At 67.1% G+C, this 20,980-nt stretch overlaps 2 protein-coding genes across 7 annotated transcripts; both read left to right on the top strand.

Moving 5' to 3' along the window:
* The first annotated feature begins 64 nt into the window (after nt 1–64).
* LOC137844322 (signal transducer and activator of transcription 5B) lies at nt 65–16,562 on the top strand. 6 transcript variants are annotated; one of them, XM_068660579.1, is made up of 19 exons: nt 65–220; nt 10,131–10,268; nt 10,441–10,597; nt 10,694–10,783; nt 11,323–11,497; nt 11,578–11,708; nt 11,785–11,936; nt 12,026–12,181; nt 12,284–12,463; nt 12,576–12,663; nt 12,908–13,030; nt 13,166–13,258; nt 13,416–13,622; nt 13,977–14,071; nt 14,150–14,280; nt 14,593–14,748; nt 14,976–15,027; nt 15,340–15,447; nt 15,546–16,562. In XM_068660579.1, exons 2-19 carry the CDS (start codon nt 10,141–10,143, stop codon nt 15,670–15,672), a joined length of 2,349 nt encoding a protein of 782 aa, XP_068516680.1. In that variant the 5' UTR covers nt 65–220; nt 10,131–10,140; the 3' UTR covers nt 15,673–16,562. The 6 variants fall into 6 exon arrangements, with proteins under 6 accessions (XP_068516680.1, XP_068516675.1, XP_068516678.1 ...); XM_068660574.1 differs by having other exon boundaries at nt 14,593–14,763; XM_068660577.1 differs by lacking the exon at nt 65–220 and adding an exon at nt 3,212–3,344 and having other exon boundaries at nt 14,593–14,763.
* Nucleotides 16,563–17,146: 584 nt separating this feature from the next.
* On the top strand, nt 17,147–20,606 carry GHDC (GH3 domain containing). Its single transcript, XM_068660583.1, has 8 exons — nt 17,147–17,536; nt 17,669–17,799; nt 17,891–18,467; nt 18,698–18,887; nt 18,968–19,039; nt 19,150–19,283; nt 19,393–19,481; nt 19,852–20,606. Exons 1-8 carry the CDS (start codon nt 17,272–17,274, stop codon nt 20,050–20,052), a joined length of 1,659 nt encoding a protein of 552 aa, XP_068516684.1. The 5' UTR covers nt 17,147–17,271; the 3' UTR covers nt 20,053–20,606.
* The last annotated feature ends 374 nt before the right edge of the window (nt 20,607–20,980 follow it).

Genomic DNA, 20,980 nt, shown 5'->3' with positions numbered 1-20,980 from the left:
GTGCCTGGGGGGGCGGCGGTGCCGGGCGGGGCGGTGCCGGGCGGCGGGGGCGGGCCGAGCGGGGCCGAGCGGGGCCGGGCCGGGCCGGGCGGCGGCGGGGGGGGGCGGCGCAGGCAGCGGCGGCGGCGGCGGCGGCGGCCGGAGGGGGCAGAGCGGCGGCGGAGCCGAGCGCCGGGAGCCGCCGGAGCCAGCGGAGCCGCAGCCGCCGCCGCGGCCGCAGGTAGGGGCTGAGCGCGGGGCCGCCGAACGGGGCCGTTCCGAGCCGTTCCGTGCCGTGCCGAGCCGGGCCCGCTTTCGTTTTCCGCGGCCGTAAACAGGGCGCGGGGGGCGGCCGGGCCGAGCCGTGCAGCGCCGCCGCGCTCCCGGGGCCCGGGGGCGATGCGGGGGGCACCTGCGGCCGTGCCAAGGCGCCGTCGGGGGTTTCGGTGCCGTTTGGTTTCTTTTTTTTTTTTTAATTTAGTTTTTTGGTTTATTTTGCTTTCTTTTCTTTTTACATTTTTTTTCTCTCCCCCCCTCCTTTTGGTAAATATTTTGGCTGTTTCGTAACTCGCGGCGGCCAAACGCAACTTCGCGGCGGGGCCCGGCGCAGGGCCCTTGGCCTCGCTTCTTTCGACGGCGAACCGGGACCGGGAGCTCCGGCGGCGGCAGCGCCTGGCCCCCGCCTTCCCCGATCCCCCCCGGGTGCCTCCGGCGCCCCCCGGAGCCCGGCAGGTGCGGGCCGGGCCGGGCGCACGCCCCCGCGGGGGGCGCGGACTTTGCGCGGCCGCTGCGCGGAGCCCGGCGGGGGTCACGGCGCATCCCAGACCCGGGGGGGGGACACGGAATTGGGGGGGGGGAAACGGGACCGGGAGGGGGCACACGGGACCGGGGGGGGGCGGCGTCTGCAGGGCTGGAACCACCGAGGACGCGGTGGTGTGGGAAGGGGCCACTTGTCAGCGGCTCTGCCCCAAGGGAGGAAACTCGAAAAGTGCTTAAATAATGTTTGGGGAGGTTGCGTGTGTGCTGCCCAGGAGAGCCTGGCACCCCTCCGAGCATGGGGGGGGGGGGGGCGTAGGGCAGCCCCCTCCTGCTCGCTGGTGCTCGGGAGCGCGGCGTCGTGCCGCTGGGCAGAGCCTCAGCGGGATGGAAAATAAATCCCTCGTCCAAGATGGGAGCGGTGAGAGCGCCCTGGCGTGCAGCGCCCGGTGGCCTTTCACCCAACTCGTTTGCCGGCCGGCGTTAGCAGCAGGGCTAATTACAACCCCTCGGGAGCGAGAGCCACCTGTCAGATAGGATATAGGAGCTGTCAGGGCCTCGCATGGGTCCGGCCAGCCGGCGGGCCCGTGCCAGGCAAGGCTCTCCGGGTGCTCCTGGCTACGCTGCAGGGCCCCCCCTGGGTGCCAGCACCCAGCCCTGGGTGAGGGCTCGTCCCCGGGGGCATGGCCCAGCTCAGGCACCTCCGCCTGATCTGCTGACGGCGGTAACACCTCCGATGGCAGCGTGGAGCTGAGGCCGTTGGCTCCTGAGAGCTTGCGGTCGGAGCCCCGCGTGCCCCACCTTGCTCAGGAGAGCCCCGTGGCTTGGGGAGGGGAGGTGACCCCCGGCAATTTGCCCGCGGCTCTTGGCTGTCATTGATGGGCCGTGCTGTGGCCTGGCATAACCAAAGCATGGCACGGGGCAGCAGGGCTCACCCGTGGCAGGACATGGCTCAGAAAGTCCCTGGGAGCCTGTGGAGCACCTGGGGCTTTTGGAGGATGACGACTGGAGCAGAGCCACGGTGCTGCCCGGCCCCCATGCTCAGGGGGAACGTGGGTTAAACCCCAACACGCCACCAGCTCTTGGCGATGTCCTTGGGAAGCCCAGAGGATGTGAGCATGCGTGCTTCTCTCCAGCAGCACGCTGTGGGCCGTGCTGGTGCAGCAGGACACCCCTGGCCCCCCTGCCAGCCCTGCACTTCCAGCAGAGCTCGTGGCTGCAGCATGGAGCTGTGCAAGCCCTGGAGCTGGCTCCTGCACGGGGCATCTGGCACGGGGTGGTCGGAGAGCCTGGCCCGTGCCGTGGGGACCGGGGAAGCAGCTCGGCACAGCAATCCTTACCTGGAGGTGCTGGGAAGGTGCTTGGGGCCCGGTGCCTTGCTCTGGGGTCAGGAGGTGAAGGTTTTAGGGGTTTCTGCTTCACGCACCCATGGGGGAGCTGCAGCAATCTCCGGGGCTCCCAAAGCTGGCAGGATCCCAGCCTGACTTGTTTTGGCTCCCGAGTGCCCGCCACCAGGATGGAGACCCTCACCGTGGGCTCTGCAAGCATCCCTGCAGCTCGGGGCTTGCCCCCAGCACTGGGGAGGCGCCTGGTTGTGCTGTGCTGCACAATGTGGGAGGAGGAGCTCCCGCTGAGACCGAGAGGCGTCAACAGCCTGACCCTGGGGGTCCCCAGGCTGGAAGCGAAGCAGGGAGCGATGAGGCTGCTGTCACCAGCGCTGCGTTTTGTGGCTTTTCCTCTGCTGCGGTCCCTCGGGGGGTGCTTGGCTCCCTGGCAGCTGCCTCTGGAGCTGTGTCACCGGCTTCAGAGCGCCTGTTTTGTCCCCTCTGCTGCACGACGCCGGTGCCTCGGGGTGGGATGTGGCCCCACTGGGGATGCTCTGCGCCGTGAGTGACACGGAGCCGCTGCAGGGACCTTCCCCTCGCGCCGCAGGGGAAGTGCTGACTCCAAACAGGCTGTGAGGTCCTCGCCGTGGGGTTTCCCAGCTCTCTCTCGAGTGATAGCAAAACCCAGATACCCTGCTCGCGAAAAAATCCCTGCTCCTTGTACTCCTGCCCCGCGTGGGCGGCCGGGCGGTGAGCGGTGACTGTGCCGTGCGCTGCGTACAGTAAAGCGGCCCCGTCAGCTGGGAAATGACTTTTTGCTCTGCAAGGAATTACTGTAAGCCTTCGAGGGGCCTCGCAGCAGTCCCTGGGCACGGCAGGAAGGTGGAGTGGGGGTGCCTGCATTGCAGGGGCACCGTCCCCTTGCCCGAGGGGCTCCTGGGGGTGCCAGTGCCCCTCCTGGCTCCCCCTCCGGCCAGGCTGGGGGTCAGGGCTGGGCTCTGGCCCCAGAGGCTGTGCCGGCTGCTGGCTGGGCTCAGCCTGCCCCAGGGCTCCAGCATGCTCCAGGAGGAGCAGCCTCGACAGCTGTAATGTTTCTGTGGCGTGCCTTTCCTTTCATGGGGTGTCTATTTTGCAACCCCCAAGTGTTTTGATCCCGGGAGGAAGGGGGGGCGGGGGTGTTCACCCTGGCACCGCGTGTCCGGTGCAGGGATCCAAGCCGTGCCGGGCATGCCCCGTCTTTTACATGCAGCAACAGTTCTAGCAACATCTGCTGGCTGATAAAAGGTACGTTTGCCGTGAACTGCTTCTCCCTGCTGCGTTGGGAAATGTCGAGGGGGAGGCACACATGTGAACACGGCTTCCTGGCCGATAGGGGTGAGCCGAGTTGCTGATAAAGCAGAATCCACCCATCTAGCTGCACCAGAGGGGCCGGGAGCGCCGGCTGCCTGCAGCAGGGCGCGCTTCTCGCCCCGGGGGCGCGCTCTCCATCCACGCGGCCCAGGAGCGATGCGCGGCTGCCTGGGATGCCGCAGCCCCCCCGATGGGTGACATGGTCACGACGCTGCTCCCCGCTCTGAAGCGCTCGCTGGTGAGTTTTGCAATCTCTCCGTTTCTCGCCGTGACCTCGCGTCTTCTCCTCGTTGCGCTACGTAAAGGCCGGGCTCCGGCAGGGCTCTGCCTGGGGAGGGAATTGGGGAAAAGGCTGGTGCTCAGCCGGGGCTGGGTGCGCCTGCGCGGCCCCAGTGGCCGAGTGCCCCTGTGTGGCTTTGTGTTCCTCTGTCTGCAAAGCTTTTTACAGGGAAAAGAGGCAGGTCTCGCTTGTGGCACATCGCAGCCCCTCGCCCGGGCTCAAACACAGCTGTAAAACGATCCCTGGCCTGCTTGTTGTTCAGACGCAGCCCTGGCGCTTTGGGGCTCGACGGCACAGCTGCCTCGGCCCCGGCACGCTCCTTTTATAAACCCATTCGTCACCAAGGCCTCTTAGAAATGTTTAGGAGGGGGATTCACGGTCCAGCCTGCGCTCTTATGGCCAGTGTCACCGCTGAATTCGGGGCCGTGGTGCCCCTGGGTGCTGCTCCCGCGGGCAGAGCAGGCGCTGCCGTCCCACGGAGCGCCGCCGGCTCCAGCTCCTGGGCTGTGCTTTGCCTCCTGAACGCTGCTGGGGGGTCGCGCTGCCCTGCCTGGACCCCCAGCAGGAGCCACAGCACGGCACGGACAGGACCTGGCTGTTTTTTGATCCCTGTGGTTGTGGGGTCACATCGCCACGGTGCGGCTCCGTGGGGTGGCTGGGGCGTGCGCCGGGCGCTGGGAGCCCGAAGGCAAATGCTGAGCCCCGCTGCCATCGTGCGAGGGACCCCGGGGTGCTGTTAGGAATGAGATTTTGTTGCCTCAAACATCCGTGTTTTGGCTTTTTGTTCCCATTCTGACGAGTTCCCTCTGCTCCCGGCTTCCCTGGCTGTTTGCGTGCCCCCTCCTCCTGCTGCCCCGCTCCCGGAGCACCTCCCCACGGGGCTGCGTTGTGGCACCTGCACCTCAGCTCCTAAAAACTCCCCAAAAATACCCTAAAGTGCCTGCCTGGTGTGCCGCAGCAGGGCGGGAAGCCTCGGCATGCACGCACCGCCAGCAGGCAGTTTTCCTCCTGACCGGGCACGCAAATTGGCTGCTCGTCTGCACCCGAGGGAGCCCAGGTGCTGCCAGCTGTGCCGGGACCCCTGGGAGAGGCAGAGGGGGGGGCGCTGCGGGTCCCCCGGTGGTGGCTCCTGCACGTCCCCCCCCCCTCGGGATGCAGCGGGGCCGCGGGTGCCTGCGCTGCCCCGTCTGGGCTCCGTGCTGCAAATCCCACTTGGCAGGTAACTGGCTTAGCCCGATTGTGCGCGCTCGCTGAGGCATGGCAGATAAAATGAAATTGTGTCTCCAGCCCCAAATCGGGACTAATTCGACGCTGCGATGAGCTTAATCCTCGCTGCCTTCCGATCAGCCCAGCCCTCCCGGGCTTGTGCTGGGTCTGGGCAGGAATTAGTGGTGTGTGGGTGCAGGGTGGGAGGGGGGACACGGGTCCCAGGTGGTCCCCTCTGTGCCAGCAGGGGCTGGCACCGTGTCCGACGGGTGCTGCACCCCCAGCCGCTGCCTTCCCGAGGTGTAGGGCAGGGCTGGGGTCTCGGTGTGTCGGGGAAAATACTTGGTTAGACGTGCAGGGTTGGGGTGAGCCAGGGGGGGCAGCGGGGGGCTGCTCCTGCAGCACGCGGGAGCTGTCACCTCTCGGCCCCTGGATTTGAGGGATTTCGCCGGGATTTCGTTGGGTATTTCGGTGGTTTTGTTATTACGCAGGTTTCTGGCCCTTTGTGGTCGGGAGGGAAAATCTGCAGAGGGGAGCCAGGCGTTCCCCAAGGCTGCAAATGCCAGAGGGCAAAATCAAACCCAGCGCCGGTGGCTCGTAGTAGTGTCACCTGAAGGCAGTCCCTGCTGCCACCCTGAGTCACCGGCTGCGGGTTTTTGGGTGGCAGCGCTGCTCCCTGCCCATGCTGAGGCTGCGCAGGGGACGTGGGACGCTGCCACCTACGTGCGCGGCCAGCTTCTCCCCCTGGACAGCGTCAGGCCATGTTTGGGGTTTCCTTGTTCCTGTCGGAGCTCAAGTTCTCCATTTTGGCTCCCAAAGCCGCCGGCCCACGGGGCCGCTGCCGGATGGGAGAGCCCAGAGCCCTCGGCCCTGCCCCGGGGAGGAAATATTGAATTTTCAGAGCCGCCGATGCCTCGTCCGTGAGCCCCCAGTTCCCCTACCCCAGCACGGACGCTTTCCAGAGGGGGCTGCAGGCTCGAGGCGGGCAGGGCACCGACCCCGCTGCCTCCCTCGATGCTGCCAGGGCCGAGCCTTCGGCCGCCGCTGCTCTGGTGCACGAGGCCACCAGGAGCCATCGGGGCGCCGCGCTTCTAGAAGGAGCTCGCCTCCTGCGCCCGGCGCTGCCTCCACCTCTCGACCGAAAGCTGGAAACCACATGCAGGCGTAGAAGGGGTGAGCTGCGCCAATTCCAGCGCCGGCTGCCCTCCACGGCTCGCTGGGGAGCTCGCTGAGGAGCTTGGAGCAGGCAGGGGGGGAGCCGGGGGTCGCTCTCCAGGGGCTTTGCCCTGGTGCCGTGCGCCGCGAGCGGAGCCGTGGGGCGCAGGTGAGTCCAAGCCCTCCATCCCTCCCGCATCCCTCCCACCTCAGTCCTGTTGGGTCTTTCCCCGGCTGCCCTCCGGGTGTGGGGGCACCGGGGGGGGACTCAGCCCCACAGGGAGAGGCCGTGCCCTGCTGTGGGGTTAAGGAGCAGGGGGCACCAGCCCCGTGCCCCCGGCTGCACCATGCAGGCGGCAGCGGAGGAAGCTGTCGGAGCCCGGCGCTGCCCGACTGCGCAGGCAGCTGACATTTTGGAAGGAAATAGCTGCTCTCAGCTCCTTCCTGTAGCTCGCAGCCTGCGAAACGGCCGCAACGGGAGCCCGGCTGCGCCGGCAGCGCCTGCCCGGAGCCGTGGCCGGGCTGCCCCCCCGGGTAGGGGGGCCGCAGCGGGCAGAGCAGCGCTGACCCCGGTGAGTACGGCCATGGGATGGGCACCCAGCCAGTGGTGCCGGTCTGGTGCTGTGGAGAAACCAGGAACCATACCTGGGGGCTCATCCAACACCCCAAATTTGCGTGTGGGGAGGCTGTGGCACGGCTGCCCGTGGGCTCCGGGCCCTTTTGGGTGCGTGCCGAGCCCTTTGTGTCCCCTCCGGGCAGGGCAGGACGTGGTGCGCAGCGGCCACGTGCGAGGCGAGGGGGCTGAGCTGGGGCAGCCCCGGGGGGGCTGAGCTGAGAGGGGCCCCCCCAGGGGGCTCCGTGCGTCCCCCAGGCACGCGTGTGGCATGCAGGGGATGAGCGGGTGTCTGCAAGGGGGGTCTGGGGGGTCCGGAGCCTATGCATGTGCCGAGCAGCCAGTGCTGGCTGCCAGCGTTACCATTCCCAGGGCTTGGCTGGGGGCTGGGGGCCGCATCCTGCCCCGGAGGGGAGCCAGCACGGGGCTGCCCTTCTCGGGGGGGATGTGGGTTCCCACCCAGCAGGGGCAGGCGTGATGCCCCCGGGGCAGAGACACCCCCAAAGCAGCACCAACCCTGCGGGGAGCTCAGGGTCCGGCTCTGCGGCCGCCAGCGAGGCCGGCTCTGACCTGGAAGCGATCGTGGGCTCCCGGAGGTGCCGAGAAACCACGTGTCCCTGTGTTTACTGCGGCGGGCGCAGGGCTGCTACGTGCCGGCGGGACGGAGCCAGCACCGCTGGTGGGGCCCCGCGCTCCCCGCCGGGAAGGAAGCTGCACCCAGAACCCCCCCTCTGCGGGGCCGGGGGAGCGCCAGGCAAAGGGCAGCGCGGGAGCCACGGCGGCAGAGGGGCTGCACGGGGCAGGCGTGCTGGGGGGGTGTAGCCAGAGCCCTTTGGTGGGGGGCCCCCCAGGGCTTTAGCTGGCTCTGCGGGGGGAGGGAAGGGAGCTGGGGCTGCATTCGGTGGCGGTTTTGGGGTGAGGGCAGGGGATGAGCCTGGGGTGTGAGCTGAGTGTCAGGAGTGTGCCGTGGCTGTGCCACGAGCGCCCCACAAGCATCCCACGGTTGTGTGCCACCAGTGTCCTGCGAGCACCCCATAGCTGGGTGTCCCGAGCACCCCATGGCTGTGCCATGAGCATCCCACAGCTGTTCCATGAGCATCCCACAGCTCTGTGCCACGAGCATCCCGTGAGCATCCCACAGCTGTGCCGTGAGTGCCCCGTGAGCATCCCTCAGCTCTGCGCCATGAGCATCCCATCAGCACCCCCCGGCTCGCTGGGGCAGCAGCAGCCCCTAGGTGCAAGCCCTGGGGCCGGAGCTGCCCGCGGTGGGGCTTTGCCGTGCTGGCTGCGCATGGGAACGGGAACGTGCCGCCGCCAGCCTCGCCCTGTGAGACATTTCCCTCCTTTTGTCTGCTCGCCCGTGGGCTTGGGTTTTCCTGCAGCACGCGATCCGGAGCTGGCCGCCAGCCCGCTGCCGTGTCTGGGAGGCTCCGGAGATGCCAAGGGGGGCTTTGGCCATAACCCGGCCCTGCAAGTGTCCCTTGGCCACCTGCAATCCCACACCCTTCCGTGCGTTCCTCCCCATGTCCCCACCTTTGCCCTGCCGGGAAACCTCTTTTAGGTGAATTTCACCCATTTTGCAGCCGCTTTGGCAACGCCGATTGGGCAGCGGGGCCACTGGACACTGAAGCATCATCCGCATCTCCCATCCTTCTCTTCACAGGCATCCCCTGCCCGAGCTGTCCCCTCGGGGGCTGCCATCCCCGACCCCGACCCTTGTCCAGCCGCCGTGCGCGCAGCCTGGCAGGCGCTAAGTCACCGGCGAGCGAGTCGCTGTGGCTTGTTGAGCTGCTGCTGGTTAACCGAGCTGCGGTAATGGGTGGGATTACAGCTCGCTGCCAGCACTAAGTACATGCAAAGCAGCTTCAAACCACTGCAATTACCCGGCCCTTGCAATCGTTGGAACGTGCATGTGGCCGGGTGCTGCAGTTGGCCCCGGGTGCTGCTCGGGGGGGACGGTGCTGGTCCTGGGTCCGGCCGAGGCACCGATTGCTCTCGGGTCTTCCCCAGGGATGCAGGAGCGTGGGGCTGCTGGCAAAGCGCGGCACCTCGGCCGCTGTGTGGCCACGCTGCGGGCTTGGGATGCTCTTTGGGGTGGGGATGCCCTTTATGGGGCTTGCTGGGCCTTTTGGGATCGTGCTGAGGCTGTGGCTGGCTCTAGTGATGGGGAAGCTCCACTCGTGACGGCGGGGGCTGGCTGCGGGCACCCTGCGGCTCCCCGGGGAGGTTTGCCAGTCTGGGGGTGCGGCACGGGAGACCAAAATGAGCCCGCAGATGCATTGGTGATGCTTTTTGGACATAGGGAGTGTGTCGGAGCCCGTCTCGAGTGCTTTTCGGGGCTGTCCCCGCCGTCCTGCTCCCCTCGCCAGCGCTGGCGTGCCGCTGGCTCGGTTTGCGCCCGGCTGCTCCCAGCAGCAACATTCACAGCTCCTGCTCCAAGGCCGCAGCCTTTTGTCCGCCCTGATGGCGAGCTGACCGCAGCGGCAGAGCACTACTTGTTGCTTAACAACCCGGTGAAGTGGAATAGGAAGCGCTCTGCTGCTGTGCGCTGGGAATGCATCACCCCCTTTGGATAGGAGGAGCAGCGTTTCTTTGCGTTTCGTCCGTGCCGATGCCCCTGCGCTGGGCTCGGGCTGCTCCCGGGGTTTCATCCGTTCCTGGAGCAGTAAAAAAAACCTTTTCTGGCATTCCCTGCAGCTCTGCCAGCAGCAGCGTTTTCCATCGGTGCCTCTTATCAATCGCTGACAATTGCTGACTGCCCGTATGCATCCTGCTGTCGGCCTCCCCCCTTTCCCTGCCCCTCATCGCTTTCGGTTTTTATTGCCTCCCCCAGGTCCTCCTTACCAGAAGGGTTTGTAACTCGGCGCCTTTTCCGTGAATGTGGAAATGTTCCTTGCTTTTTATAGGGGAAAAAATCATTTATAGCCAACTGGGTTATTGTTCCTCTTCCTGTGCATGGGGTAGGGTGTGGAGGAAAGCTCTGGCTTTTCAGAGGTGCCGGCTCCCTGCTGCGTCTGGGGTGTGTGTGGCTGCCCCGTGGTGACCCAAGGGGCAGTGGGGATGCCAGGGCCACCCCAAAAAGTGCTTGGTAGAGCCCCACGCTGCGGTGCTGGGGCACAGGGTGGGCGGCTGTGCTGCTGTGTGACCATGGGGGCTGCTCCTGGCCGCGGGGGCTCCTCTCCAGCCCCCCCATCCCTCCTCGCTTCCCTGGCTGCGCGCCCACGGTGCTGCAAAGGGAAACCACGGCTGCGTGGCGTGGCCGAGGCAGCAGAGCTTTGGCAGCAGAGCTCTCCGAGGGCTGTCCCTAGAAATCAGCGGGTGGCACGCAGCCGGGGTCCCCCTGTTCCCTGGCGGTGACTCCGGCAGCGCTCGGTGCCGGAGAAGCCGAGAGGCTCCTGCAAATTTTTGGGGTGCTCGGTGCCTGGCACCCCCCGTGTGAAGCCCACCCTCTGCGTGTCCCCGGCAGGTGGTGAGCCATGGCGGTGTGGATCCAGGCGCAGCAGCTCCAGGGCGAAGCCCTGCGGCAGATGCAGGCTCTCTACGGGCAGCACTTCCCCATCGAGGTGCGGCACTACCTGTCGCAGTGGATCGAGAGCCAGGCATGGTAGGTCAGGGGGGGCACCCGTCCCCGTGGGTCCTGCTGCCCCCCACCCCGCCACCAGCCTCGGCAGCATCCGTGCCGGGGGGTCCCCGCTGTGCCGAGCTCCCCCCATGGGGCCGGGCTGGCCTGATGCCATCGCTCTGTGTCCCTTTGTGTCCCCCCCCCTCCTCTCAAGGGACTCCATCGACCTCGACAACCCCCAGGAGAACGTGAAGGCGACGCAGCTGCTGGAGGGGCTGATCCAGGAGCTGCAGAAGAAGGCGGATCACCAAGTGGGTGAGGACGGCTTCCTGCTGAAGATCAAGCTGGGGCACTACGCCACGCAGCTGCAGGCGAGTGGGGACACGGGGGGGATGCGGCGGGTGGGGGCTAAAGGTGTGGGGGGGGTCCTTGCCCCACGCCTGGCTCAATTTGCGTCTCCCCTGCAGAACACGTACGACCGCTGCCCCATGGAGCTGGTGCGCTGCATCCGGCACATCCTCTACCACGAGCAGAGGCTGGTGCGGGAGGCGAACAACGTGAGTGGGGGCTGAGGGCATCAGCATTTTGGGGGGGGGGGGAGGATGTGGGTCCTGTGGAGTGGGGGCTTGCTGGGGGTCTCCGTCACCTGGGCTGTGGGAGCAGCCCTGAGGCAGGGGGTGCCTGGCACCCAGGTGGTCTGGGGAGGGTCCCTGTTGCCCCTCAGCTCCCAGGTGGGGTGGGGAGGGTCCCCACTGCCCCCCAGCTCCCAGATGGGTTGGGGAGGGTCCCCATTGCCCCCCAGCTTCCAGGTGTATTGGGGAGGGTCCCCATTGCCCCCCAGCACCCAGGCAGGTTGGGGAGGGTCCCCACAGCCCCTCAGCACCCAGGTGTACTGGGGAGAGTCCCCACTGCCCCCCAGCACCCAGGTGTATTGGGGAGGGTCCCCACGGCCCCCAGCTCCCAGGCAGGTCGGGGAGGGTCCCCATTGTCCACCAGCTCCCAGGCGGGTCGGGAAGGGTCCCCACTGCCCCCCAGCTCCCAGGTGGGTTGGGGAGGGTCTCCCAGCCCGTGCTGAGCGCTCGTGGTGCCCGTGCAGAGCCCCTCTCCGGCCGGCTCCCTGGTGGATGCCATGTCGCAGAAGCACCTGCAGATCAACCAGACCTTCGAGGAGCTGCGGCTCATCACGCAGGACTCGGAGAACGAGCTCAAGAAGCTGCAGCAGACGCAGGAGTACTTCATCATCCAGTACCAGGAGAACATGCGCCTCCAAGGTGGATTTGGGGACGGGGAGGGGACGGCGGGGACCCGGGCGCCGGCGGTGCTGGCCCTGACGCTGCGCCCCGTCCCCCAGCCCAGTTCTCCCAGCTCTCCCAGCTGGGTCCCCAGGAGCGCCTGTCCCGGGAGACGACGCTGCAGCAGAAGAAGGCGTCGCTGGAGGCTTGGCTGCACCGGGAGGCCCAGACACTACAGCAGTACCGCGTGGTGAGTGCCGGGGGAGCGTCCCCGTGCCGGCTGTGCCGCCGTCCCCCGCGCCCCGTGACACCGTGCCGCCTCGCAGGAGCTGGCCGAGAAGCACCAGAAGACGCTGCAGCTGCTGCGCAAGCAGCAAACGACCATCCTGGACGACGAGCTGATCCAGTGGAAGCGCCGGCAGCAGCTGGCGGGGAATGGGGGTCCCCCCGAGGGTACCCTGGACGTGTTGCAGACCTGGTGGGTGCGCCGGGGGGGGGGAGAAGCAGGGGGGGGTGCTGAGGTCCCGCACGGCGGGTGCTGAGCCTCGCTGCCCCCCCCTCCCCAAGGTGCGAGAAGCTGGCGGAGATCATCTGGCAGAACCGGCAGCAGATCCGCCGGGCCGAGCACTTGTGCCAGCAGCTGCCCATCCCCGGCCCCGTGGAGGAGATGCTGTCGGAGCTGAACGGCACCATCACCGACATCATCTCTGCCCTGGTCACCAGGTAGAGGCAGCCTCCACGTGGGCTCGGGGGGGGGTTTCGGGGGGCCGCTTGGGGGCCTTGGGCTTCTGTGCCCGCCTGCCCCTGACCCCCGTGCCCCCCCAGCACCTTCATCATCGAGAAGCAGCCCCCCCAGGTGCTGAAGACGCAGACCAAGTTCGCGGCCACCGTGCGGCTCCTGGTGGGGGGGAAGCTGAACGTGCACATGAACCCCCCCCAGGTGAAGGCCACCATCATCAGCGAGCAGCAAGCCAAGGCCCTGCTGAAGAACGAAAGCACCCGCAAGTAATGCCCTGGGGTGGGGGGGGTGGGGGGGGGGACACTGCAGCAGGACCCCGGGGGGGGGGCTGCCCCCCCCGTCCTGGTGGTCCCCCTGACCCCGCGTGTACCCATGCAGTGAGAGCAGCGGGGAGATCCTCAACAACTGCTGCGTGATGGAGTATCACCAGGCCACCGGCACGCTCAGCGCCCACTTCCGCAACATGGTGAGAGCCCCCCCCCGTCCCCCTGTCCCAACGCTCACCCCGTCCCCTGTCCCCTCGTGTCCCCATCCGTGCCGTGTCCCCCTGCGGTCACCCTTCGTGTTGCCATCCCTGCCGTGTTCGCAGGTCATGTCCCCAGCTCTCCTTCCGTGTGCTCACCCCTCGTGTCCCCAGCTGTCCCCTGTCCCCCTGTGTCCCCAACTGTCCCCAGCTGTCCCCCCCATGCTCACCCCTCATGTCCCTGCAGTCCCTGAAGAGGATCAAGCGCTCAGACCGCCGCGGCGCTGAGTCGGTGACGGAGGAGAAGTTCACCATCCTCTTCGAGTCCCAGTTCAGCGTCGGTGGCAACGAGCTGGTCTTCCAGGTGAAGGTAAAGCCACCAACCCCCGGCGAGCTGTGGGGCACCGTGCCCACGCTGTGGGGCTGGGCTGGAGCCATGGGGCGGCCGCGGTGCCCCACGTCCCCTCCCACCTCAGCCCCGTGCCGCTGTCCTCCCTCCCGGCAGACTCTGTCCCTGCCCGTGGTGGTGATCGTGCACGGCAGCCAGGACAACAACGCCACGGCCACCGTGCTCTGGGACAACGCCTTTGCGGAGCCTGTGAGTGCCACCACCCATGGGGGGGGACCGGAGAGGCTCCGTATCCCCCCCCCAGGGGGGCTGCGAGAGGGAGCAGGGCTCGCCTGGTGGGGCTGGGTGATGGCAGGGGGGCAGCTCTCCGTGCTGACCCTGTGCCGTGTCCTGTCCCCCCCCCCAGGGCCGCGTCCCCTTCGCGGTGCCCGACAAGGTGCAGTGGCCGCAGCTCTGCGAGGCGCTCAACATGAAGTTCAAGGCGGAGGTGCAGAGCAGCCGCGGGCTGACGAAGGAGAATTTGGTGTTCCTGGCGCAGAAGCTCTTCAACAGCACCAGCACCCACCTGGAGGATTACAGCAGCACCACGGTGTCCTGGTCCCAGTTCAACCGGGTGAGGGGGCGGCTCGGTGCCGAGGGGTGGGGGGGGTACGGGGAGCCCCGGGGTGCTGCCGTGCGCCGGGACCGAGGCTTTGCTATGCCCACGGTGCCAGCGCTTGTGCCGAGGGATGGGATGGGGCATGTTCCTCCTAGGGTTTTGGCAGAGTGGTGCAAAACCCAACCAGGAGCCGGCTGCAGCGGGGCAGAGGCTTTGCCTGCCGTGCTCGGATGATTATGAGGGGCTGGAGCCGTGCTCTGCGCCCTCGGGGAGGCATTGCTGGGGTCCCCCCGGGGCTGTGCCGTGGGGCTGGGCGCTGCTACAAGGCCAGCTGGTGTGTGAGCGCTCATTTTCTGGGCATTTCACCAGGAAAACCTGCCTGGGAGGAATTACACCTTCTGGCAGTGGTTCGACGGCGTGATGGAGGTGCTGAAGAAGCACTTGAAGCCGCACTGGAACGACGGGTAAGAGCCTTCACCCCCACCCCGTGCGTGCCTCTCCGTGCCCCCCCCAGCCCGCCCTGACACCCTCGCTGTGCCTAGGGCCATTCTGGGCTTCGTCAACAAGCAGCAGGCGCACGACCTGCTCATCAACAAGCCCGACGGCACCTTCCTCCTGCGCTTCAGCGACTCGGAGATCGGCGGCATCACCATCGCGTGGAAATTCGACTCCGGTGAGCGCAGCCCTCGATTTTTCCCCCACCCCATGCTTGGCTTTCCCAGTTTGGGCACCGATGCGTCCCCATCCATGGGGCTCGTGGTGTTCCTTCGGCACCTTCTGCGTGTCCCCTCGGTGCCAGCACCGTCACCGCCGGGCACACGGTGCCCCTGTGAGGACGCAGCTGCCCCCAGGTCCCTTGGCGAGCTGCGCCTCGTCCCTAAATGCTGTAGGAAGGATGAAGCGCAGGAACCTGGGATTTTCTGGGCTGGTTTCGCAGTCACGGCGAGCCCCGGGCGTCATCGCGGTCCTCGCTCTTGTTTTCCAGCTGAGAGGATGTTCTGGAACCTGATGCCTTTCACCACCAGGGATTTCTCCATCCGCTCCCTGGCCGACCGCCTCGGGGACCTCAGTTACCTCATCTACGTGTTCCCCGACCGGCCCAAGGACGAGGTCTTCTCCAAGTACTACACGCCGGTTCTCTGTGAGTCCACGCCAGGTAGCGCTGCCCCTTCACCCCTCACGCATCCCACTCTCTGCATCCTACCTGGGGGGGAGCCTGGGCTCGCCGGCACCCCCCTGCCCGGGGCCGCATCCAGCCCGGGGGGGTGCCCTGCAGCTCGCCGTGCCGTGAGCCCCCAGCACGTGCCTCCTGCTCCAAGCCTCAGCGCTGCCTTTTTTTTTGTTTTTTTTTGTTTTTTTTTGCTCTAGCTAAAGCCGTGGACGGGTACGTGAAGCCACAGATCAAGCAAGTAGTGCCAGAGTAAGTACGAGGCTGCACGGTCCCGTGGGAGCCAGCTCGGGGGCTTTGCATCCCTGCCCCCCCCAACCCTAGGGGTCAGCACTGGGGGCGAGGAGAGAACAATGCCCGTGGCCAAGCCAGGGGGACTTTCTGGGGGCTGCTGTGCCCCCCCAAAAAGACCGAATTCCCCCCAGCCAGCAGCATTGGGACCTTGTTGGTCACTGCTCTTTATGGGGACCGGGATAGGGTTTGGGGTCTGGGTCCCTGCGGGGGGGGTGGGTGAAGTTCCCGGGACGTACCCGCGTCCCATCCCGTGCCACCTCGTCCCCGCAGGTTTGTCAGCGCATCAGGCGACGCTGCCCCCGGGGGGGCCACCTACATGGACCAGGCTCCTTCGCCCGCCGTCTGCTCCCAGCCCCATTACAACATGTATGCCCAGAAGTAGGTATCGGGTCCCTCGTGTCCCCCCCCCCCAACTTCCAGCAGCCTGTCCCTAACCCCAAACCTCACCCCCCCCACCCCCCCCGTGCCTCCCGCAGCCCCGACGCCGTGCTGGACCCCGAGGGCGACTTTGACCTCGACGACACCATGGACGTGGCCAGGCACGTGGAGGAGCTGCTGCGGCGCCCCATGGACAGTCAGTGGATCCCCCACGCCCAGTCGTGACCCCTGGGCGTCCCGGCCCCATGCCAGCTCCCCCCCCCCCCCCGGCGCTGCGGGGACTGTGCTGTGTTCGTGTCTCTGTGCCCAGCTGGGGGGGGGGGTGTCAGGCGGCGATGTTGGGGGGGGTCTCGCCCCCAGAGATTTGCTCTGTGCTGTCCAGAAACGCAGGGTGGTGTCCGGCTCTTTGGTGTTTATGCCCTTGTATAAAAGGCAGCGGATTTGTCGCATGTTCCCCCCCCTCCCTCCACTTCCCCCCCCCCCCGTGTTCCTTTTCAAAAAGGCCCAGCTTTGGCTTTCTGCTTCTGTGAGCACCGGCCCCCCCGGAGCTGCCCCGCTTCCCGTAGCCTTGTCCTGTGCCCCCCCCCCCCAAAAAAAAAAAAAAAGTGGGGTTGCTCGGGGTGGGGGGCCGAGGGGGGGGGCCTGGATTTGCTTTCTGCAGTCGTCACCAGGAATGTACATGTGCGCCTTGGTGTTTTCAGCTCCTTGACTCTGTTCCCCAAGGGAGGGGGGGGGGAGCATGGGGCGGGAGGGGGGGGGATATAGCCCGTGCTGGTGCTCTGCGCCATCAGGGGTCCCCTCCTGGACCTCGTCTCCTCCTCTGGCCCCCCAAGGATTTCGGGAGCCCCCCCCGGCTCCCAGCCCCGCCGTGTCCCCCTCTGGCCTCTCCAGCACCAGCGCAGCGAGGGGGGGGCAGAGCAGGAGGGGAACCGGAGCGGGGGCGGCAGGGACGGGCATGGGGTGGGGTGGGGTGGGGGGGCAGGATGGGAGCCCTCCGTTCCCCCCCCCCACCCCCCAGCCTCGTCCCATCCGTGTCCCCGAAACTCTGGTTGCCTGGCGATGTTATTTTTCTACCACAGAGTAAATAAAGCACGGAATATTTTTGTAACACAAAAGCGCTGGCTTTCACGTGTGTCTTGGGGAGGGCGCAGCCCCCTGCCCGAATAAATTTTGGGGGTTTGGGGGTGGTGGGGGGGGAAGGAGCCCTTCGTCTGCATCCCAGGGGGTCGGGCAGCAGGTGATGCTCTCCCAGGTGAGTGTATGGGGGGAGACTGGGGGCGTTTTCCCAAGGAAAAAGCAAAACAAATGGCACTATTTTATTATTTTTTTAAAGCAAAGGAGCCGCCTCTTGCCGGGGTTTGGAGGGCGGGAGGGGCTTGCTCTTGTTTTTTTTCACCGCGATTTATTTCTCTGCCTGCGTTGGCCCGCGGGGAGGGGGGGGGCTGGAGAGGGAGGCTGGGGCCGGGGCTTGTGTCTCTCTTTTTTTTTTTTTTTCTTTTAATTTGTAGAAAGGAGAAAACAAAAGGAAATAAACCCCGTCATTTAACGCGGAGGCGGAGCCGCCCTGTGGTCATTTCCCCGAGGGGGGGGGACGAACTCAGCGGGCGGGACCGGTCGCGCTCATTGCCCGTCATTTCTGCCGGAGCCGGAAAACACCGGGGGGGGGGGGGGGGGCAGACCCGGTGCTAACGGGTCCGATACGGGGCTGGAAGGGGGGGGGGGGGGTAAAGGACAGCGACAAGGGGCGGAGGGTCCCGGGGGCGGCGGCGGGGCGGTGCTGGGTTGGGTTGGGGGGGGGGTCTCCGGTTGCGCTGCGCCCTCGGGATGCTGTTGGCGACGGCCCCCGGGATGCTGCTGCCGGTGGCCCCCGGGTTGCTTCTGCCGGTGGCTACCGGGTTGCTGCTGGCGGTGGCCGTGGCCGTGTGCATGGTGCTGCCCGGGCCCCCCCCGTTGCCCCCCCGCCTGCTCCTGGCCGCGCTCCGCCGCGCCGCGCGGTGGCACCGGCGCCGCCTGGAGGTGCTGGGCACCGACGTGCGCCACAGCCAGGAGCGGAGGCTCCGGGGGCTGCTGCCCCCCGGCACGGCACAGGGTGAGCCCGGGGGGGGGCTGCGGTGGGCCGGGAGGGGTTAAGAAGCAGTGGGGAGTTGAGGTTTTGGGGTTCTGGGTTTCTGGGGGGGGGGTTTGTGGGATGCGTGTCTCAGCCCGCCCCGTCTGTTCGCAGGGTCGGATGATTTTCGGGAGCGTCACCCCCTAACGGGGGGCTGCGCTGATGGGGAGCAGGGGGACACGGTGGCACCGCTGAGCCTCTGGGCTTTGCTCCGGGGCTGCTGGGGCTGCGAGCCCCCGCTGCAGGTAGGGGGGCAGCCGGGCTGCTGAGGGGAGCGTGGCCCCCCCCCGAACGGTGCCCAGCACCCTGCATCCCTCACCTCTCTTCCCCACGCAGGGGTCCCTGCTCTACCTGGACGCCCTCCACGCCGCCTTCCCGCAGGCTCTGGCCCCCCGCAGCACCGCGCTGCTCAGCTGGGCACCCGCTCGCCCCCGCGCCCCGGCGGGCTGGCCCCTGCCCACCCTATACTGCTCGCCCCCCGAGGCGGGGGCTTTGCCTTCGCGGACAGCAGCCCTGCGGGTGCAGCTGCTTTTCGCCCTGCGGGCGCGCTCCCTGCGGGTGCTGGAGGCAGGGCTGGCCTCCGAGCTGCACGATGCGCTGGCGACCCTGCGCTCTGGCTGGCCCGAGCTGGCCCAGGACCTGGCGTTGGGCAGGTTGAGCCCCCAAAACGGGCTGCCCGAGGATTTGCGGGGTCGGCTGCAGGAGCTGCTGGTCCCTGACGCCGCCCGGGCGGCCGAGCTGCGGGCTGAGTGCGCCCAGGGCTTCGAGGGCATCGCGCAGCGCCTGTGGCCGCGGCTGCAGGTGGTGGTGGTGGGGATGGCGCACGGCGGGGAGCGGCTCTACCTCGACGCCCTGCGCCAGGCCGAGTGCAAGGGGCTGCCGTTGTACTGCCCCTTCTACCGGGCGGCAGGAGGTGAGTGTGGCCTGAGCAGGGCTGTCCCCGTGGGGGGCACGGGTGGGGGGACCTCTGTCGTGCGGCAGCGCAAAGCCCGGCAGGGGTGGGTGCCTCACTGTGTGCAGCATCCCGCCCCGCAGAGATCTCTCAGCTCTCCAAAAAAAGCCGTGCCTTGCTCTCTTCTTGGAGAGGGTGAGAAGGGAGGGGGCTTGGGGGGGTCACACTGACCGGTGCTGCCCTCTCTCCAGCCCTTCTCGGTGTCAACCTATGGCCGGAGGAGCCAGAGCCCCGCTTCTTGCTGTGCCCCAACTGGGCTTTCTGTGAGTTCCTGCCCTGCCCGGCTGAGGATGAGGAGGAGCAGAGGACGGTGCTGCTGGGCGAGCTCTGGGAGGGACGGGAGTACAGGCTGGTCCTGACCGCCCGGCCCGGGGAGTACAGGTGCTGCTGCCATGCTCCGGGGGGGGGCTACACACCCTGTGCCACCCCCCACCAGCCTCACGCTCCCCGTACCTGCGCAGGTGCCGTGCCGGAGAGGTGCTGAGGGTGGCCGGCTTCAACAAGCAGTGTCCCGTGGTGGAGCCCGTGCGCAGGTGAGGACACCCCAGCTCCGCATCCCTCACCGGGGGGGGGATGTCTCTGTGCGGGGCAGGTGCTGGTGGCACCCCCGGCACGGGGCACCCACCCGTGCCCAAACTGGCAGGGAGAGCCAGGTGCTGAGTGTGCGGGGCGAGAGCATCCCCGAGGAGCGCTTCTGCCAGAGCCTGTGCCGTGCCGTGGGCATGTGGCCGGGCGCTCGCCTGGTTGACTATGTCTGCGTGGAGAGCTCCCTGCTGGGTGAGTCACCCCCAAAATGCCCCACCGGTCACCCCAAAATGCTGCCAGCACCACCCAAACCGGGCTGGGGGCTGCGTGCGGCTTTAACGTGCTCGTGGCACCGCTGCAGGCGCCTCCTCGGGGGTCTGCGCCCCCCATTACGAGGTGTTCGTGGAGCTGCGGGGCCTGAGGGACTTGTCGGAGGGGCAGCGCTACAAGGTAAGGGGGGGCTCAGGGTTTTGGGGGCTCTGCTGGCTGCAGGCAGTTGCAGATCCTGCTGCCTGCTCCCTGCCCGCCCCCTGCCAGCCCCGCAGCCACGCGGTGGCAGTGCTCTCCGGCAGCCTGGGCACCTCGGGAACAGCTTTGCTGAGCCGTGCTGGCTGCAGGAGGCTGCAGGCAGTGCCCGTGGGGCTGCTGCATGCAGGGGGGGGGTGCACGGGCACGGCTGTGCAGGAGGGCTTTTGGCAAAGGGGCTGCTTCCCTGCAGCGGGGAGGTCTGGGGGGTCAGGGTGTTATAGGGGGGTGGCAGCTGCTCTGTAGGGAAAACGTTTTTAGGACCTGTGAGGGCCTCCTCCCTGTCTCTCCGCAGCTGGACCACTGCCTGCAGGAGGATTTCCCCGTCTATAAATCGTTCCGCTTCAAAGGCAGCATCGGGCCCCTGCGCCTGCACCTGGTGGGGGCCGGGGCGTTCGCCCAGCTGCGGGAGGCCCTGGGCTCCCCCGTCCCCATGCCCAGGGTCCTGCGGGAGGAGCGGCTGCTGGCGGTCATCCAGAGCACCGTTATCTCCTAAGGGCAGCCCGGGGTTTGCTTGGTGTGCACCCGCCGGGGAGGGATCGGGGCCAGGGCGCATCCCTAGCGGGGGCGAGGGCACCCAGCCCCGCGGGGTTTGGCTGAGCGGAGCGGATGGAGGTGGCAAACTCAACCCGGTGCCCACTGCCACACCTCTGGAGCCCGCTGCTGGCCCTTCTCAGGACTTTTTGGGAGCACAGAAGGGGACCGTGGGCATGGGTGGGCATCCCTGGGGGCTTTCTGGATGTGCCAGGCCCTCAGAGGGGCAGGTGCCCGTGCCTTTCTCGAGGGCCACCTCGGTGCTCACAGCCCGTGGGCAGCACAGGGGTGAAAGAAAAAACTTCCCCAGGAGCTGGGGAGCCCCAGGGCCTGGTGGCATTTTGTCCCCTGGCATGGATGTCCCAGGCAGGGCACGCGGTGGCAGCAGGAGCCCCTCCGCCTGGCTCCAGCCCTGTCCGCTGCTTCGGGAACAATCAGCTCCAGCGAGGGCTTTTTTAATGTTTTTTAAAGAACAGAAGCAAAATAAAGGAGGATTATCTCTCAAACATAAACAAAGGGCAGCGCTCTGGGATTGATTTATTTTTTTTATAGTATGTTTTAAATCCTCGTTAAGAGATTCTTGATGACGACCCCGACCATCCGCTTTCAGGAGAAGTCGCCGTTGTTTGCTCTCGGTCCTGGGGAAGGGTCAGCCATGAATATTTAACCAGTTCAGCGTCTGTCCTGGGGCTCTGGGAGTGTCTGGTGGGGACACGTGGCGGGGACTGGTCCTTTCTCCTGCTCGCTAAGGTTTATTTTAAGGGCTTGTGAGCCGTGGTGCTTAGGGAGCCTGCTGTGCAGGCAGCTGTTACCGGGGTGGGGGCGAGCAGGGCCTCTGGCAGAAGACATTGTCTTAAACAAGGCAGGCATGAAGCATCCCCCATGGTGCA

This window comes from Anas acuta, chromosome 25, assembly GCF_963932015.1.
Source record: "Anas acuta chromosome 25, bAnaAcu1.1, whole genome shotgun sequence".
Classification (NCBI taxonomy): domain Eukaryota; kingdom Metazoa; phylum Chordata; class Aves; order Anseriformes; family Anatidae; genus Anas; species Anas acuta.
The sequence above is the reverse complement of the archived record's forward strand: the minus strand, read 5'-3'. Positions and strand labels throughout refer to the sequence as shown.

What these genes read in the sequence shown, in the direction of transcription:
- LOC137844322 (XM_068660574.1), top strand. Translation starts at nt 10,141, where the DNA reads ATGGCGGTGTGGATCCAGGCGCAGCAGCTCCAGGGCGAAGCCCTGCGG. An exon ending in CTGGACGTGTTGCAGACCTG is followed by an intron (nt 11,937 to 12,025) that starts GTGGGTGCGCCG and finishes CCCCTCCCCAAG; the next exon opens with GTGCGAGAAGCTGGCGGAGA. An exon ending in AGCTGGTCTTCCAGGTGAAG is followed by an intron (nt 13,031 to 13,165) that starts GTAAAGCCACCA and finishes CCCTCCCGGCAG; the next exon opens with ACTCTGTCCCTGCCCGTGGT.
- GHDC (XM_068660583.1), top strand. Translation starts at nt 17,272, where the DNA reads ATGCTGTTGGCGACGGCCCCCGGGATGCTGCTGCCGGTGGCCCCCGGG. An exon ending in GCTGCGAGCCCCCGCTGCAG is followed by an intron (nt 17,800 to 17,890) that starts GTAGGGGGGCAG and finishes TTCCCCACGCAG; the next exon opens with GGGTCCCTGCTCTACCTGGA. An exon ending in GCCCGGCCCGGGGAGTACAG is followed by an intron (nt 18,888 to 18,967) that starts GTGCTGCTGCCA and finishes GTACCTGCGCAG; the next exon opens with GTGCCGTGCCGGAGAGGTGC.